At 32.6% G+C, this 19,268-nt stretch overlaps 1 protein-coding gene across 4 annotated transcripts in view; it reads left to right on the top strand.

Moving 5' to 3' along the window:
• Window positions 1–19,268, top strand: part of Khc-73 (Kinesin heavy chain 73) — a 165,130-nt gene that overhangs the window by 128,422 nt on the left and 17,440 nt on the right. For 2 of the 4 annotated variants that reach the window (XM_074129514.1, XM_074129511.1), the window contains exons 6-26: window positions 463–710; window positions 1,394–1,511; window positions 1,709–1,936; window positions 2,191–2,278; window positions 2,357–2,911; window positions 4,081–4,255; window positions 4,654–4,816; window positions 4,910–5,059; window positions 5,498–5,662; window positions 5,953–6,075; window positions 6,173–6,398; window positions 6,604–6,718; window positions 7,172–7,414; window positions 7,525–7,658; window positions 7,977–8,159; window positions 8,258–8,467; window positions 9,386–9,588; window positions 9,910–10,000; window positions 10,597–10,745; window positions 11,543–11,708; window positions 16,653–16,667. In XM_074129514.1, the coding sequence (XP_073985615.1) occupies window positions 463–710; window positions 1,394–1,511; window positions 1,709–1,936; window positions 2,191–2,278; window positions 2,357–2,911; window positions 4,081–4,255; window positions 4,654–4,816; window positions 4,910–5,059; window positions 5,498–5,662; window positions 5,953–6,075; window positions 6,173–6,398; window positions 6,604–6,718; window positions 7,172–7,414; window positions 7,525–7,658; window positions 7,977–8,159; window positions 8,258–8,467; window positions 9,386–9,588; window positions 9,910–10,000; window positions 10,597–10,745; window positions 11,543–11,708; window positions 16,653–16,667 (3,748 nt within the window). The remainder of the gene's footprint in view (window positions 1–462; window positions 711–1,393; window positions 1,512–1,708; window positions 1,937–2,190; window positions 2,279–2,356; window positions 2,912–4,080; window positions 4,256–4,653; window positions 4,817–4,909; window positions 5,060–5,497; window positions 5,663–5,952; window positions 6,076–6,172; window positions 6,399–6,603; window positions 6,719–7,171; window positions 7,415–7,524; window positions 7,659–7,976; window positions 8,160–8,257; window positions 8,468–9,385; window positions 9,589–9,909; window positions 10,001–10,596; window positions 10,746–11,542; window positions 11,709–16,652; window positions 16,668–19,268) is intronic. The other 2 variants (XM_074129512.1, XM_074129513.1) reach the window with 1 other exon arrangement.

A 19,268-nucleotide genomic window follows, 5' to 3' on the forward strand; every position in this document is an offset into this window, starting at 1 on the left:
CAATTTCATCCGAATAGTGTGGGCCCCAGACTTCCGACAAATATAAGGAAACGCTCTCTGCCAAAGTTTCATGTAAAAAACAATTAGTAGGCCAGGAATATGATTTAATTGTTTTTAATATGGAGATAAGGAGCAAGTAGAACAAAAGTCCGATTCTTCAAGTCCAATAAAGCTCCAAGCGTATTGGCAACCAAAATATGTCATAAAATTCCAAAATCTCTGAGAAATTTAGAATGTAGTTTACTGTACTGTATGTCGAAGTTTATTTTTATACGTTGCAAAAATCACGCCATGGCAAATGAATACATTGTGCATCTTGCACACCTCATAAGCGTAGATAGTGTGTGGCAATAAAATTGTCGTATTATTTTAAGTATTCAATCATTTGTTTCTGTAAATATTCTTTCATTTTATTTTTCTCAAGGTTTTTTTTAACAAAAGTAATTTTCTGCCCCCTTACAGGATATAGATAACTTAATGGCCGAAGGAAATAAATCACGTACGGTGGCCGCAACAAATATGAATTGTGAATCTTCCAGATCGCATGCTGTATTCTCCGTTGTACTTACACAAACATTAGTTGATACAGGATCTGGTGTTAGCGGCGAACGAGTTAGTCGTATGTCTTTGGTGGATTTGGCCGGCAGCGAACGAGCCGCCAAAACGGGTGCTGTAGGCGACAGACTGAAAGAAGGGTCGAACATTAACAAGTATGTGCTGTTTGTTAGCTAGCTTGGTTTACTTTTCAGCTGGTCTTCAAGTCAAATACCTCATTATTGTACCATTACATTACTTACATTTGTATATACGTACCTCGAATTATCTTCCCAGAACTTATTAACACTTCGGTGCCTTTTGATTAAAAAACAAAACAAAACCTTGAGGTATCGTATCACCAGATTTTTGATCAGTTTTTTTACTATATTGTGAATTCTGTACCAAATTTCTTAATACATATAAGGTAATCTCTTATTCAAATTAAGAATTATTAATTCTATTAGACTTAGTTGCGTTTTCCCACCTGGCAAGTTCTTATTCATAAATGCCTTTTAAAATATATTTTTTATTAATTTCTGTAAAAAAGAATACTTCTTATAGTTTGCGTGTTTATATTAAATACATACATACTAATTGATATTGCTATGTAAATATTCCGTGCTATGTTGACCCAGTTCTGATTGATTGCTGTTACTATGGTTACTAGAGTGTTGTGCAAGGTTGTGTATAACCTTCCCATCCTTAGCAGTAATTTACTTTTTTGTTGAGTAAATATTCTTTCTTGATACTCATTAGTACCTTTTTTAATCATATACTTCTAAAATTATCGTTTTGTTTTTTTAACCAGCCATTGAATTTTAATCTTCATAGGATAATTTTTATTATTCTGCTTCAGATCATTGACAACCCTTGGTCTTGTTATATCAAAGTTAGCAGATCAGTCGACTAATACTAGAAGTAAACAGGATAAATTTGTACCATATAGAGATTCTGTACTTACTTGGCTTTTAAAGGTAAGTTAAAAATTTTATTTTTTTAAATTTAGAAATACGTGGATCGATACAATTGATGTATCCTCTTACTATTAAGAGTGTTTGGCTATCCAAACACTTGCCACATTGAAGATTCTATTTCTTTTCCAAAAATTTGGTTTTAGGCCTTTATTTTTATAGTGAACTTTTAATAATAATTAAAGTAAAACCTTTCGTAGGACAATCTTGGTGGAAATAGTAAGACTGTTATGGTAGCCACAATATCGCCAGCTGCTGATAACTATGAAGAAACCCTGAGCACTCTGAGGTACGCGGACCGAGCGAAGCGAATAGTCAATCACGCTGTTGTCAACGAAGATCCTAACGCCAGGATAATACGTGAACTGAGACAAGAAGTTGAAGCTCTTAAGGAAATGCTGAAACATGCTACCGCTTCCAATACGCCGGTATGCGTTTTCCTTTTCCATATGAGTCTCAATTTACATTTTGTTCTTATCTTTTAATCTGTTAACATTTAATAAAGTACATGTATATTTTTGATTTAAATGCTTTCAGGGCTCACCAATAATTGTGAGTAATTTAGCACCTAAAGTATAATTTGCATTGTTTGTTTTGAATTGTTTTGTTTGTTGTGGCAGTGCATACTGAATATTTTCTCTTTTAAGGACATTTTTGGTCTAACATGAAATTCTGTTTGCAGCCATTGGATATCCATGAGAAACTGACGGAAAGTGAGAAGCTAATGAAAGAAATGTCAACAACGTGGGAGGAGAAATTGATAAAAACAGGTAAATGCTAGATGAAATAATTATTTATTTTTCTGTGCTTATCTTAACTTTCTTAAATGCTTTCTTTTTTATTTTCAGAACAATTGCAACAAGAAAGACAAGAAGCTTTAGAGAATATGGGCATCAGTGTACAAGCTTCTGGCATTAAAGTAGAAAAAAACAAATTCTATTTAGTAAATTTAAACGCAGATCCATCCTTGAATGAATTATTAGTTTATTATCTAAAAGAGAGGACATTGGTGGGTGTGAGGGGAGCCTCAATTAACCAGGATATCCAACTATCTGGACTCGGTATCCAACCGGAACATTGTATTTTAACCATAGAAGAAGAACAAAAACTTTATATGACACCATTGGCGAATGCTAGAAGTTTTGTGAACGGTTCGTCAGTGATTGAGAAAACTTTATTACACAACGGTGATAGAATATTGTGGGGAAATCATCATTTCTTTAGAGTGAACTGTCCAAAATTGGCCACATCCGGCACGCTGACCTCATCAGAGCCGCAAACACCTGCACAAACTATAGATTATAATTTTGCTAGAGAAGAGTTCATGTTGAATGAGTTGAGCAATGATCCGCTACAAGCGGCTATTGCCAAAATCGAAAGGCAACACGAAGAAGATAAGCAAGGTAAGCAAACATTGTATATCCTCAGCTTATTTCTCACTGCTGTTTAGAGGAATTATCCCATTATATCAATTTTTTTCCTCCCAGAATAACGTTTTGAGGTTTTAGAAAATGGCCTAAGCATATATAGGTGCATACTGTACAAATCAATTAAGACGAAAACTAAAATCGCAAGAAAATCATGAAGGGAACCCGAATTATAAATAAGCGATCAAAACCCTTAAGCAGAAAAGTACGTACTAAATGATTTTCCCACTTGGAAAATGGATCCCAATGATTTCCTTTAGAATTTGGAATAATTTCCCAGGAAAACACTTCTGAGTGAGGGGGGTTATGGTTCTCTAAAGTGCTATTTTGAGTGATGTGTGTTTGGTTCTACACTAATTCACTTTTAGAATAATGACAAAGTTTAAATGAAATCCAAATTCGGACAGTAAGGGAAAGAATATGGACCAGAAGTACAAATGTGAATTTTTTCTCCCCTCTTAAAAAATTTGGAGAGGAAAATTCAACTTTTCTTCATCTCTCCCTCAAGGATTTACAATTGCTCCGCTTTTCTTCTCGTTTCGACCAAACGAGAAAATAGAAAATTAATTTTTCCTGAGTATGGTAACCCTGCTCTTATCCTGAGTATTCTATTCGTAAGTTTTTTCTAATTGATAATTCCCGATCTCTCATTGCTTATTAGCATTGACATTCCTTCGAGAACATAAACATATATGTACTCCATTACATTTATTTGAATCATTTTTCTAGTTCCCTCTTTATCTGTACGGTTCCAACACCTGGGTAACGTGAAATGTCTAACAAAATTTAGAGTAGGGAGAATATCAATACACAGGATGTGTGTCTACTGAACGTATCCTGTAATTCTCTAGGAGTTGCCAAAGGGAATCATTTGGACGAGGACGAAACGCCTATGTTTCAGTCTATTTTTTTCTCAAAGAATATTGTGGGTCAATAGGAGCTGTGACTTAACCTTTCCTTCAACATAATATTTTACTCCATTGAACATTTATAATATTCTGTGTCAATTTTTAGTCAAAATTTCAAGTTAAAAATAAAATTATGTAAATTGTGTGCATTTTCACATCCGATTTATTTTTTTGCGTCTAACTTAAAAATAATTACCAAGTAAATAATAATAACAGATATAAACGTTTTATTTTCAGTTGCACTGGAAAAACAACGAAAAGAATACGAAAGGCAGTTTCAACAGTTGCGTAACATATTGTCACCTTCAACTCCTTATTCACCTTACTATCCCTTCGATACGTTTAGAACTGGCAAGATGACGCCCTGCACACCGACCACACAGATGCGAGTGGAGAAATGGGCCAAAGAAAGGTAGGTAGCTATTGATTGAACTTGTCCTATTTGTAGGTTAACCCTAGGTTGCGCTGTTCTTGGCCAATAAGAGGATTTGTTTCCCTCTGTTATCACTTTATCTGATAAGGATTGTTTACAGTATGACTGTTATCAGTAAAGTTTACAGTATTGTTTTCATTTTAGGTGTCTAATCATTTTCACAAAGTTCTTTTTTTAAATAAAATAAGATTATAATTCTTAATTCAAAAAAAATGTAATGTATTCTTTGCTTAGATCTGAAATGCTAGATAATAATTAGTGATTTCGTCTATTAGGGCAACATGGAAGAGATCACTTTCTCTAGACAATTTGTAATAATTTAGTCGACTTAATTTATAACTATTTAATTTATTTAATCCTTATTTTCTTTGTAACAGGGATGATATGTTCAGAAGAAGTTTAGTCAAATTAAAAGGAGATATAGTAAGAGCAAACGTATTAGTGCAAGAAGCGAACTTTTTGGCCGAAGAAATGAATAAGAAAACCAAATTCAGTGTAACTTTACAAATACCACCAGCAAATTTAAGTCCAAATAGAAAAGTAATGAATTCAAAATTATTTTATTTGTTCCAAATAAAAATTTTGTCTAAAAATGTGGTTAAAAACTATTTCTTTCTTTTTTCTTTTTTTCAGAAGGGCAGATTCGTGAGTGAACCAGCGATCTTAGTAAAACGCCAGGGTGTTGGCAGTCAGGTTTGGTCCATGGATAAATTGGAAAATAAGATTGTAGATATGAGGGAAATGTACGAAGAAAGGAAAGAAAATGTCCAATGGATAACTGCTGTGAGTTTTTCCATGTTACCGGAACTTTTATTACAATTTTACTCGAAAAATGGTTTCTTCCTCCTCATAAAAAAAGGAAGTATGGCGATCGTTTAGTTGATTTCCGAAAATTGAGTTTACAGAGATGCTCCTTCCCACTGAATCTCACCAAAATTCAATTGTCACAGTAACATTTAAAATAACTCTTTCTGGAGGGGGCCCTAAAAGTTATGGTACTGATGGAAACTCCGAAAAGTTGACACAATCTTTGTAGTTAGTAGGAGGAAGACATAATAAGAAGTGGATTTATCATTTTACTAGGAATTTTCTTAGGAATTACCAGTATTTATTTAAATATTCACAAATGTTCTGTAAATCGCAATATTAGTTAAAAACAGGATACTGATTATTTATTGCCGAAAAATTAATTATTTCTCTATCTTTCTCTCTTTTGAACAGGAAGAAAATCCAGCCAAAGCTTTTGATCCGTTTTATGAAACTCAAGAAAATCATAATCTAATTGGCGTAGCCAACGTATTTCTGGAGGTATTGTGTCATGACGTCACTCTGGATTATCATACACCAATTATCAGCCAACAAGGCGATGTAGCTGGCAGATTACAGGTGAATTCCATTTAATGTACAATGATTGAAATTAAGAACTAGGTAAGATAACTTGCGTAAGTGGACTCAGGAAATGCCACAAGGAGTCCTGTCGGTTGGTCATCATTATACTAATCTTCATCAGTTCATCCGTTTCCACAAATTGGAAACCCACCCAAATTGGAGGTTCGAAATGGAAAAGCGTAACATTAATGACAAGTATTTTTATCCCTAATCGTGTCTGGCTCTTTAGTGAAAGGAAAAATTAGTTTCGGTAAAAAGTTGAAAGAAAATAAGACTTCTTTTTATAGGTGGAAATCACCCGGATAAGCGGTATTTTGCCTCAGGATAGGATGTGTGAGACTGCTTCGGAAAGTTCCAGCGACAGCAGTCGAGACGAGAACGAAGGGGCACCTTCTTTGGTTACAATAAAGGTAGTTATTTCGTTTGTGTTGGTCCTACAGTTTGCTTATAGTAATGATGTTTTAAGTTCATAATTTATTAAATGTAATTATTGTATTTATTTTGTAGGTAACAATAAAACAGGCGTCCGGATTACCACCATCTTTGTCAAATTTTGTATTCTGTCAGTACACGTTCTGGACACATCCAGAGAGTATAGCTGTACCGCCGAAAATGAATCCAGATCCAACACTTCTACAAAAACGTACCAATAATGATTCTATGACGTTCACTTTTGATCATACCAAAGAGTTTACGTTTGCCGTTACCGAAGAGTTTATAGAGCATTGTGCTGGTGAGTGAGTGACGTGATGATTTAAATTTTATTTTTTATTTTTTCGCTTCGTAAAGGGGGAAGCTCCACCACGATCCTTTGCATTTACAATTTGGAGATTTCCAGTTTTGAAGGCCTCTTATAATGTTCCAAAAAAAATCTCCAATAATGAAGAATGGTAGGATCAAGTTTGATTTCTCTAATAATATTCTTTTGACGTTTACAGAAGGTGCACTGAGCATAGAAGTATGGGGTCACAGAAGTGCAGGATTCACCAGGACAAAACCAGGTTGGGAAGTTGAACAGCATCAGTTAGCTAAAGCCAGATCATTAGCTGATAGGTAAATTTTCCAAAAACATGTTAACTTTTTTAGGGAGTAAATAAAAATTAAAAAAACTGTTGCAACTCCCAGAAATTTTCACGGTGAGATCTCTCACTCCATAGCATCACAGGTGTGATAAAGCAACATACCCAGCTTCTCTATGGAAGTTCTAGGAATAGCGGCGCGAGCCTGAGTTTAGGGATAACCACTCCCTGATGTCAGCTCCCTCCATTACCCTACATAGAATTCCGAAAAAGATAAAACAAATTGGAGGATTCCAGGAAGGGTATGTTGCTTCCAATACCTTGGTAACTACCGGTGTTCCCTAGGGAAATCCCAGTTTAATAGCAGTATGTCGACAGCTAGGAATGACATCACCGCCAACACTCTAAATTTTTACACTTTTACGCTTAATCTAGTAACAATTTCTTCCTTCTAAATAACTTAATCACCTGCATTTTTACTTTACAGATGGAGTGAATTAACCCGTAAAATTGAACTCTGGGTAGAAATACAAGAATTGAATGAAGCTGGCGAATATTCTGGCGTGGAAGTAACATCAAGACAAGACGTACTGACCGGCGGTGTTTATCAATTAAGACAGGGCCAACAGCGACGGGTAAAAGTGCGGGTGGCACCTGTCCAGCAGTCTGGCACGTTGCCCATTATCTGTGAAGAAATTACCAATATTGCAGTCGGCAGTGTGTCAGCAAGGTAAAGCTACGATTTAAAAAAAAAAAAATCATTTTTTCACATAAACATCTTGGGTACGTTTGATTGTACAATATTATTCCTTTATTGATTTCGAGAAATTTTTGTTCTAGATCAAAACTACAAAAACCGTTAGATTCCTATCAGGAAGAAGATCTGTCCTTGTTAAGGGAGAAATGGAGTGAAGCGTTGATGAGAAGAAGAAACTATCTGGACCAACAGATTCAACGTATAATCAACAAACAGGGTAATTCAATATAATCTTATTTACAGTTGGCAGTACTTAATCTTTGGTTTCCTTCCATAATGTTTAGAAAATTCTCATTATTGTTACTTATTAAGTATCCAGGTTCCAAAGTGCCAATATTGTGAGCCCCACTATTATTTAAGAGCAAAATTTTCATCTTATCTTGTATATTGGATGTAATATATATTGGCTTTGGACAGAGTAATTCAGTTTACTTTTATGTATCTATATGTTAAGCAAAAATGAAAAATAAATAAATGAAATAATCACCTTTAAGTAAAATTTCTCTCTTCATTAATTACTAGTTTTTCTTTCCAGGAAAAAGCGAAAGAGACGTTGAACGGGAACAGAGTTTAGTTGAACAGTGGGTCAGTCTGACAGAAGAAAGAAACGCAGTAATGGTTCCAGCGTCAGGATCTGGAATACCAGGAGCGCCGGCAGATTGGCATCCTCCGTCTGGCATGGAACCTCATATACCAGTCTTGTTCCTCGATCTGAATGGTTCGCAGTTTGTGGTTGTTTGTAGTGCCTGATTTTTTGTTTTTTTAAATTATTATTTCAAATCCTTTTTTATTTATTTATTCAATTGTTATTTACAGCCGACGACCTTTCGACAAGTAAATGGAGTGGTAGCGAAAACACGGCAGAGACTATACCAGTGGCTGGCCATAATTCTATATTACCAAAAGAATTGGGCAATCTTTTCTACAATTTGCCAATAATAAAGCATTGTGTTAAAGATGTGTGCGCTGTAGCTGCTTGGGACAGTTCTGTTCATGATTCACCATATTTGAACAGGGTCACCGATAGTCAGTATTAAATATTTCTTAATTATATATTTATTTTGTGTATTCGCGATAAAGTATTCATTCATCTATTTACGATCGCGATAAAGCATTCATTCATCTGTTCACGATCGCGATAAAGTATTCATTTATCTATTTACGATCGCGATAAAGTATTCATTCATCTATTTACGATCGCGATAAAGTATTCATTCATCTATTTACGATCGTGAAAAAGTATTCATTCATCTATTTACGATCGCGATAATGTATTCATTCATCTATTTACGATCGCGATAAAGTATTCATTCATCAGATACAGGGATCTCATTAATAATTTATAAGACTATAGTTTTTATAATTAAGTTTCAATTTTCAAAGAAATGCACCAGCAAAATGAAAGTTTATTTTAATTGTACACATAACGCAAAGTTTTAAATAAACAGATTAATTTAACTGATATTTTTTAACTCTGATGCGATTACTTTCTAGTTGTGCTAAATTAAGTTAGTGGTGATGGAGGTAAGAAAATTCCATCTTTAAAAGATACTGAAGTGGGCGATTGAAGAACAAAAAAGAAAAAGAAAAACGTTGACTATGCCTAACGTTTGTTCTGTTAAAACTGATTTTTCACTTTTCACTTTTTGGGAATTGTCTTGAGAGTTGCTTTTATAGCTTTTTCTTAACTTCGTATTCATATTATATTCATATATGTGTATAACTTTTATTTGAAACGGATTTCTTTAGATAAATTCATCTTAGGATATTTCTGAGGAAGGTTAGAGAATGATAGATTTCCGTCGAATTTGCCATTTTACAAAAATATTATGTTAGAAGTAAAAAAAATGTTACGAAATTTGAAGAAAATTTATGATAGTACCTTAAGAATTGTTTTTAAGATGAAGTCGAATGTTGTTTTTACACCAGATTTTTGTAAAACAGGCAATGAACGAGTTTATCTAATATTGAAGACAACTGTAAGATTATCACATCCAGCACCCATGGATCTGGTCTTAAGAAAGAGATTATGTCTGAATATTTATAAGAGGCAAAGCATAACGGATAGAATTAGAAGAAGAATAGTACGTTCTGATTGGCTGACAAATACAGGAGTTACCTACGAAGTTGTCTCCAACATTCCAAAGGTATATCTATTACTTTTAGGGCACCAATTTTCTTATCTGGGGTATGAAAGTGTGATTAGTGGTGTGTTGCAGATAGAGAACAAAATAAACTATTCAAGATTAAACTTGAAATTTTATTTAGAAACGTACATGAAGAAATGACAGTTCCATCCTTAGTTTTTTTTTTTTTTTTATCACGGTAGATCTAATGATTTTCTCGAGTTTTGGTGTTTAGGCAGTTATTTTAGGAAAGTACCGGGGCTAGACGAATTTCTTTAAAAAAAAAACCAATGATGTCACCAATATTGGAAATATATAAGAAAAATATTGTTCTTGTTGCAGGCGAGCGAAGAATTAGAAGAACGAGAGTCTTTAGCACAAATCGCTGCATCCGTAGAAGATTCTGCGTTGACTGAAGGAGAATCCTATATTGGTAAGATTGTTTTCCTTTTTTGAACTTATACAACATATTTTTTTTTATAGAGTGAAGACTCGAAATTAGCTTCAACAATCTGTACAAACTTTTGAATCTCCAAACACTATTTCCATTTGTAGGATAATTAAGTTATGATTTTGAGAGTCTTGAGATGCGGTCAATCAATAAATTCAAACACAAATTTTGTTTCATTTCACCTACGTTATGGTAATACGATTTACCGAATCAATATCAATCAATACTCCTAAAATTATTAATTAACAACGGTCGAAAACCAAAACTATCATAATTAAGTTACGCTTTTTACAAATTGAAATGCAATATCGTAGATATTTTAGACGCTTCTTGGTTAAAAAAAGGCGATCAGAGGAAGTAATATTTCAATAGTTGAACCAAACTAAAGATGCAGAGAAAATCAGAAAAGAAGTCGAAAATGAACTTTTTAACCAAACAAGGGTTGTGTCGTCATTTCTAATTTAAGCGTGCTACGTATTGCCAAAAATCCTCTAGATTTTTTGATGCTTTAGCCGCCATAGCATTAATATAATCTTGATTTTTGTATTTTATTTAATTTTTTTAAAACAATTATTTAGAAACGTACACAAAAGGAGTTAGCGCTGTTGAAGGCATTCTGACCTTAGAAAGGTTAAGACAGAAAGTGGCAGTCAAGGAAATACTACAGCACAAGGGCCACACCACTTTGACCATGCGCAAGACAGCAAGCGTGCCAAACTTCTCTCATGTAAGTTTCTATTTTTTCTAGAAATGGGACTTTTTTTTAGTGACGGCCTTCTGAGGGATCACGGCCATCTCCGTCTTGAAATCCCTAATAATCTTAGTAAAACTATCAATCACCAGGGAGCTGTCGTGGGAGCTCTTTTGTACATTATAAGTGCAGCCGTTAAATAATCGATTTTTAATAAGTCTCAGGAGTAGAGGGCAGAAACCTAGGGCAAAGGCAGGCGAAAAAATTTATTATTTTTTTAAAGTTACTACGGTGAACAAAGCCAACGAAGCCGGGCACCTCAAGGCTGGTAAATTCATGATTTCATACTGGTTTGAGTGAGGTCTTGGCTGTTTAGGGAAGAAAAAAAAAAAAGATCTTACTTGCAGGCTCTCATCTTGAGGCCCCCCCATCAGAGTTCTTCATTAAATTAAACAGATAAGGTTGGAAAAGCTGCTCTAACTAGTGGTTACCATCATCATCGCGTTGAGACACCACCCAGGACACCCATTGGGTGTCATTTCATTCCTTTCTTTTTCCAACGCCTTTCCCATATTGTGAGATAGCTCCGTTTGCTCAGCTCTCAATCCTGAGTTATAAGATTGAAGATTTCCATTCTTCCTGACGTGAGCCACCCCTTAGCAATCTCTGTAGCCTGCTCTTAAGAGTATTTGCCCAACGAGATACAGATCAGATATTGCATCCTTCAGCGTGAATTATTTTAAGGCTGCTAAGGTTTAAAACGTAAGAAATACTTATTGTGAGACTTATTCAACAGTTTATACGTATTTTACAAAATTATTTATTTACTACAGATAATGATGTTCGACAACAGTCTAGAAAGTTTAACCCTGGGCGGTGTTAGCCGATCAGAAAGTGTATCAGATCTGAACAAAGAGGTACGAGATCAAGTGAAAACTCCGAGAAAATCTCTGCCAGACGGTGACAGTTTACAAGCGCCTGCCAAACAGTATGGCATCGGTAAGTACACAGTTTTTCTATGTCAGCTGTGGATAATTTTTATTTTTTTGTTCTTATTTATCTAATGCTTTTTAATTCTGCCACTTTGGTTTTTATTTATTTACTAAAAATCACTACAAAATCTTAATTATTTATGCTGATATTTCTTATAGCTCTTTAATTTTATACGAATCCATGAACAGCGCAAATTACAATTTTTTATAAGGTAATATTAAGCCATAATTATGAGATAGATACCCTTATCTTTTTTCTACATCTATTTTATTTTATTTTTAATTTATTTTCAAAACAAATATTTCGAACAAAAAGGCAATAAAATAGCTTATTTTGAAGCACAAAGCACAAAAAAAAAGATAAAAATGAAGCTTTTTTAAAAAAAATGAAGAAAAATTGCTGTTAAGCTGTATTTGTATATGTGGTGTTGAATATTTATTATTAAGCTGCAATAATTTGTGTGCCTTTAAAAAAACAATAAATGTCAGGGCGAAGTTATACAAAAAGCAACTTACAGAATTGTGTATCTTTGTATACTTTATTTTCTTTTAACTAATATTAAAGGCATTCGAGTCACCAGAAATACAAGCTATGAGTTTGAAAAAGTGGTAAAGATATTTCTATCTTGAACATCCAGTTAAAATTACCACAAGTTCCCTCGGGAAACCTTAGGAAAAGAGTGCAGCCGTCAAAGTGGGATTACGCGCTTTAGTTGGCAATATTTTGTCACAAAAAAAAAAATTATCAGTCGAAACATTAACAATAAGTCGTATAATTCTGGCTGAATCTTTTGTGAAGTGTAAACAAAAAAAAAAAAGACAGATTTTTTTCATTATCCTTAATAATTTTAATTTAACTGGGATGAATCGGACAAAATTCAATCCTATTTGGATACGAGCTGCTATAAATGCAATTTTTGGACGCTGCTATATCCTGTAATGTCCCCCACGTATTCCGCCTAAGAAATAAAACAATATTTATAACGAGTAAAACTGAACTTTTTAAGAGAAAGAAAAATCTTCCAATTCGAATTTCCTTGATCGCAACTGAGAGGTAGAATGAATAAAAAGAGTTTCCTTCTAGCTTTTTTTTTTTTTGTAAGGCGTATACAATTCTGTAAGTTCATTTTCAAATTTTTAAGCTCATTGTGCTTACTTATTATGCCACATGCTAAACAGCTTGTGTAATATTCGATTTATTTTGTGCCCAGTTGATGTCCAGCTTTTTACAGTACAAACAAAAGCAATTAACTGCGTTACAAAAAAAAAAAAAAAAAAAAAAGTTGTATCATTTTTACCCAGTTTTAAGACTTATTTACAACTTATGAGCGCTTAATTTTGCACCAACAGAAAAACAAAAAATATGTCTAAAACTGATAAATCGCACTGCAGATTCTAATAAATACTATTCCTTTTTCGTATTCTCTAATTGGAATTGTTTTTAATAATCAGAATTCCTGCAAAATCCCAATTTAACTTAAGTTTTACTCTCTTGGTTTTTTAATTCATCATATTTTCATTATTTATTGTTTTTTCAAAAAAAAACTGCATTTGAAATTTTAATAATTGTTTTTCTACTTAGATCCCTAAAGATGTTCGCTCACTAATCTTTTTCTTTTTTCTTTATTTTTATTTGAAGCTTACTTTAATTTTGGACTATAATATAGAATTCTTTTTTTAAAAAACAAATCATAAAAGATTGGGTTATGTTGTGGACCAAGAAAAAGGACGAAACTCCTCCTATAACGAAAGCCCTTTTAGCTATTAACATCATTTATCTTCAGAAGTGCTTTATCTTCTTTGATTACTAGTTTGGCGAAATGTAATTTAATGTAAGCCTATTGGAGAGATTATTTTGATTTGAAGTTTACAGGGTCCCCTAACTATTCGTATCCTATAATACCGTCAAAATAAATTTTCAAGTGAACGGTTTGATATTTGTACCTTGAAAATGTGTTTATAATTCTCTGGAATAGGACAGAGTGGATCGCGATATTGATGAACGCTTTCTGGTCACCGCATCTGATTACGTGATGATGAGTAGTTGAATGAATGATTTTATCGTTGTAAAACTAACCTTAAGAAAGATTTCTACAAACGAAGATATTACAAATATTTAGAAAACTACATTTTAATAGTGTTTTCAGAAACAAGTTACAAGTAATCGAACTTAAAAACTAGTGTATCTTGCTGAGTGGTCCAAGTTGGTCATAACATAACTCACAACAATTATTTTGATTTTTTCCAATCCCATATCTATTTACCAATAGTTCACACCGTGCGCCCGCCCGCCTTTAAATTTTATTTTACTATTTATTTATCTATATTTAGGCAGTTTTATATCTCACACACAGTGATAAAAAAACTTTGTTGACAGTTTGTTATGTCCTGCATACATTTTAATATTTATTTTATTTTTATAATATTATATTCAAATTTTCTCCTCCTCCACCCCCCCTCCATATTAGATAGCAAAAGTTCTTTTATTTATTTGCCATATTGTATGAAAACATTTTTTATATTCAGATAATATACATTGCTTTTAATACTTGCAATATTTTATATATATTTTTATTCTTCTGTGTTTATTTATTCTGTTTTTTCTTACTTTAGTAATGATAAGTTTTCAATTTATAAAAGAATATACCAAAAAAAGAGGAGTATTTTAGTAAATCCTAGTTTGGAATCAAAATTAAAAGCCAAGTTTCTCGGGTTTATTGATTTACATAGGAACTTGTGGAGTATTCAAACCCAAATGATTGATGTAAAGTCCAAAAAAAGCTTCATTGTAAGCATCTCTGGTAGAGACACTATTTGCTTAGTATCAGCACACTGTCTACAACATTATGCAAAGCATTTGTGGAAGTGAAGTTGAACAAATGCCCCCAATTCAATGCAATTTTCAAAAATTATAACAGTACTTGGAAATACAAAGAATATTTCCATTCATTTTCCCAAACAAGCTTCAAAAAAATAACATCGCTAGTAGTTTAAGATGCTAGATTTGCTAGGAATCGGTCAAAAAAAAACAACTCGTCTTTTTGCCCACGTTTCGACAAATATATTGTCCTCTTCAGGGCCTGGATATTACAAATACAAAACAATTTACAGAGTCAGTAACATAGAAAAAACAGTAAAAATCAGTAATACAAAAATAAACAGTAAAATACAATAAATTCTTTATAATTATTGAAACTTACGTGGCTATGCGGGTTGGTTGAGTTACAGAAACTAAGAGCCAGGAATGGAGAAGCAGGTATATAAATACAGATATAGCGGGACTTACACGGGAATTTTTCGTACAATTGAACAGATACAATAGACTATAATTACAACAAAAGAGTAAATACAATAAATATTGGGAAATTTCTTTAAACAACAAAAACCGTTAAAAACAAAACACAGGAGAAACCAAATAACCCTTATAATCTAAATAACAAATAACCAAAAGATTTGAAGCAAATTTAAAAAAAAAATCCAGCAATAATTATGTACAAAATTTGGATATCTATTTATTTTTTAATGACAAAATTGTAGCAGTTGGCCAAATTCGACGTGTCTGTCCTAAAGTTAACTGTGTTGTCCTGTTTTACTATGTGGCACAATTGTAGCAGTTGGCCAAATTCGACGTGTCTGTCCTAAAGTTAACTGTGTTGTCCTGTTTTACTATGTGGCACATTTCAAGAAAATTTCGCTTATACTGTTTTTTTCCCTATCAAGTACTGTCACATTCTGAAAGTCAAAGTTGTGTTTGTTGTCAATGCAAAAAGACGAGTTGTTTTTATTTGACCGATTCCTCGCAAATCTTCCATCTTAAATTTAACAATTTGCGGTCACGAAAATTATATATTCATATCGCTCGTAGTATTAGGTTTTGGTAATTTTTAATCATTTTTTTGTCTTATAGAATCAGAGTTACCCCTCTTGTTGAGGGTTAGTAATCAAATTAGATCCACTTATTATTAGCTATCAAAGTGTAATTGATCGTTATTCAGTGATTTAGTATGTAAAGGGAGTAAGTAATTTTTCATTTTATTATTTTTTTTTAGACTTTCGAGAAACACATTCAATTATTAAATTAGATCCACTTATATTAGGAATATACAACCGGATAAGTAGTAAAAGTTGTTTTACTTACATTGTTTACGAGATAATAGTTATTGGGAGTATCTAACGTGATGTGAATCGTTTCTAACAAGTGGAGCATATTGAGACTCGGATCTTTTCTAGAAATGGTTGAATCGATTCTTGCAATAATCGAATGAAGATTTTACGTACGATTTTAAATAAATGACACTCCATTTAATCGAATTATATCATCCTTACAATTGTTTTCTTCTTTCTGAAGAATTTAAATTAGTAACTTACGCTAATATTTTGTTACTAAATTGCTCCAAATATATTTTCTTATTTTTTTTTTATATAATTTTCTTATTCCTCCAATTTTGATCGTACTTTTCTTTATTTTTATGTTAATGAATTCAAACCTGCTTTTGATGTATATCTTATTCAAATTTGTTTACTTTATAATATTTTTAAACAAACCCTTCTGGGAAATGGGACTTTTTTGTATTGTTGTTAATAAAGAAAATTTTGAAAACTTGGAATTTCATCATCAGAGCCGATTTGAGTTCTGCCTAAGTTTTTATTTATTTATTTATTATATTGCAGTATAATTTCTGCTTTATTTAAAATTTTAGTTAAATATTTTTAATTTTTCTAATTTTTTTTTTTTTTTTTTAATTTTGTTTAGTATATTTAGTTTAGTTTTAGTTCTGTTTAAGGGTCACTAGCAAATTCACCATAATCATTAGCTCATAGTTAACATAATTTTTTTTTTTTTAAATAAACAATACTAGCTACAAAAACAAGCTAACAGCCACTGTCAGATGTCTGATATTTTGCATATTTTTGTTTTTGTTTTCGTTCTTGGTTTTGCGCGCTCAATCAGGCTCCATTTTGTCAGGTAAAAAATAATTAGGCTTTACCAAGCAAAAAAAAAAATATTTAAAAAAATGTACATATTAAAAAAAAAAGTTTTTGAAAATGAAATGTCGAAAAAAAAAAGAAAAAGAATTAATGTAATAAAATAAAAATTGTGCATGCTTACAATATTTTTTTTGGTTAATTGAATGCTAAAACTTAGTGTTGCTTTTTTTTTTACAGTCCATTCTGTGTGTTCAAATATTCAATGAGTTGGGATATTTTGTTTTTTTCAAGTTAGTGGAATTACATCACTGTGTAATTACATAAACTGGGACGTTTCAGCTTCATTAGGCCAACTTCATCAAAAGACCTAAATGCTGCTCTCCTAGATTCTTCATGCATTAGTTTTATATAGAGAATTAAACTTTCTCTTATAGTTCAAGTTACTGAAACTTGAAACCAAATGTTCTACGCGTAAAATGATGGTGCTTCCCCACCCACCTTTGTAAGTAATAATTCTAAATAGAATTAAGATCAGCTGGGTACGCTGAGTTGGGTAAAATTTTGGATATTGTCAAGAATTGTGGATTATGAAGAAATTTCACATGCCATTTATACAGGTATTTGGGATTTTTTTTTTTTTTTAGTATTATTTAGTCTTGGGGGCATTACAGATGAGACCTGAGTATGTAAATACGTCGGTTTAGCGTACCCACCGCTGACTATGATCCCTATCAAGCGCACCTGCTAAATTTTACCTTTTTACCAAATATTTATTATCTACCAAGGGTGCGTTCTACTAAGCGTTCACAACGATCACGCTCACGACCGCGCGGTTTTGCCCGTTCCACTTGCTTGCGAACGTTACAATCGAAAACTCAAGCGGAATTGGTCTATGGGGCGTTTCAATCGTTCACGTAAACATTACAAATGGCTACCTCGAAAATAAGTCAGAAGCTTGAAGAGGTTATTTTTTAATTTTAACCCCGTTTATACGCAGTTATAATAAACTTTATAATTATTGGTAAAGTGACTTATATTAATAATATATAAATAATTCAATTTTTTATATTACATTTTAGTGAAGTATTTATAAAATTTACGTTTAAATAAAATTAAAATGTCTTTTGTGGCAACAGTAGGATGGATATTTATTAATGCAACGTAATAATGCTTTAGGAAGTTCTTCATCTAGTTCCGATGAAAAGTGGAATGCAATTTTACAAAATCGCAATGGTGAAAAGCGAAAACTTAAGCCACGTATTATTAGCTATCAAAGTGTAATTGATCGTTATTCAGTGATTTAGTATGTAAAGGGAGTAAGTAATTTTTCATTTTATTATTTATTTTTAGACTTTCGAGAAACACATTCAATTATTTACATGTGATAATAATTTCATTTACATGATATAATTTTTTCGGTCGCCATCTTTGCTTTTAAAAATTGCGCCAAATTTCTGAACGCCCACTTCGACCCAGCTCTTAAGGTGGAGTTTCGCGTGAGCCAAAATAATGACGTCATTAGTGACGTTTTCGCCACGACCACTATGACCGCGGTCGTCTTGTGGAACGGCTTAAAGGTATATAGTATTTTGATCGTTGTGAGCGCTTAATGGAACGCACCCCAAGTGGTAATACTTTGAGCGCAAAACAAGCCTTTTCTCCATTGCCTTCTATGTGCCAGACTTTTAATTAATTTTGGGTAGCTATGCATCATCCGGTTTTTAGTGGGAGAAAGTTCAATCAACCCAAAAGCTGTAAGTAAATACCAAAAGCCTAGCACAAAGCACTGCTTGTTTCTATTGTTCCATCTAAAAAGTTTCTTGTCTCGGATAAGTCTTCAGAGCTTTCGAATCCCCTACACTAGCACTCACATCTTTACCATCAGACAGAATTTAGCCAATCCAAATAAACTCTTATTAAATTAAAGAGGGCGTATAAAAACACTAACTGAAACCAAACTTTATTAGTTTAAACTAATTTTATTACAAAAGAAATAAAGTAATTTTGTCATAAAATGAACCCATTGCACGGACTTGATGTTGTTTTTTTCTTTTTTGGCCAGCCTGTAAATGCTTTTTATTAATGTTAGGAGTGCATGAAGCTTTTGTTGTAATTCCATGACGTAGTTATCATCGTCAGATGTAGTGAAAGAAAAACCATGTTACATCACAATTATTAGCACTTTTCTCCTCTCTTATGTTTTTATTTTGAATTTTTCTTTCGTTTCGATTTTTGTTTTCGTTTTCTTTGTTGACTCCTCATTATGGAAATCTATTTGATAATTGAGAAAAAAGAAGAAGAAAAATTGCACTTACTAATAAATGAACCTGAGTGATTAAAAATATTAAAATAAAAAATTACGTACACGTAAATTTTGTATTCTATTTATTTTATTTAAAGTAGTAAATCAAGTAAACATTAGATGTGTATTGTAAATAAGTATATCTCTTCGTTTAATTTACTGAAAAAGTTCCTTCTTTGAATGAACAAAAAAGAGAACAAAATTACTCTAACGTTTCAAATTGCTGATTGGAAGGTTTCTAGTCAAAGTTATTGCTACAAACGCTTATTTCTCCTTCTTATTTTTCTTCATCCCTCAATTAACATTACTATTGTCGGAGTATAGGAGCCATTTTTA

Source organism: Rhodnius prolixus, unplaced genomic scaffold (assembly GCF_049639745.1).
Source record: "Rhodnius prolixus isolate KJV_2025 unplaced genomic scaffold, Rpr scaffold_15, whole genome shotgun sequence".
Taxonomy (NCBI): Eukaryota; Metazoa; Arthropoda; class Insecta; order Hemiptera; family Reduviidae; genus Rhodnius; species Rhodnius prolixus.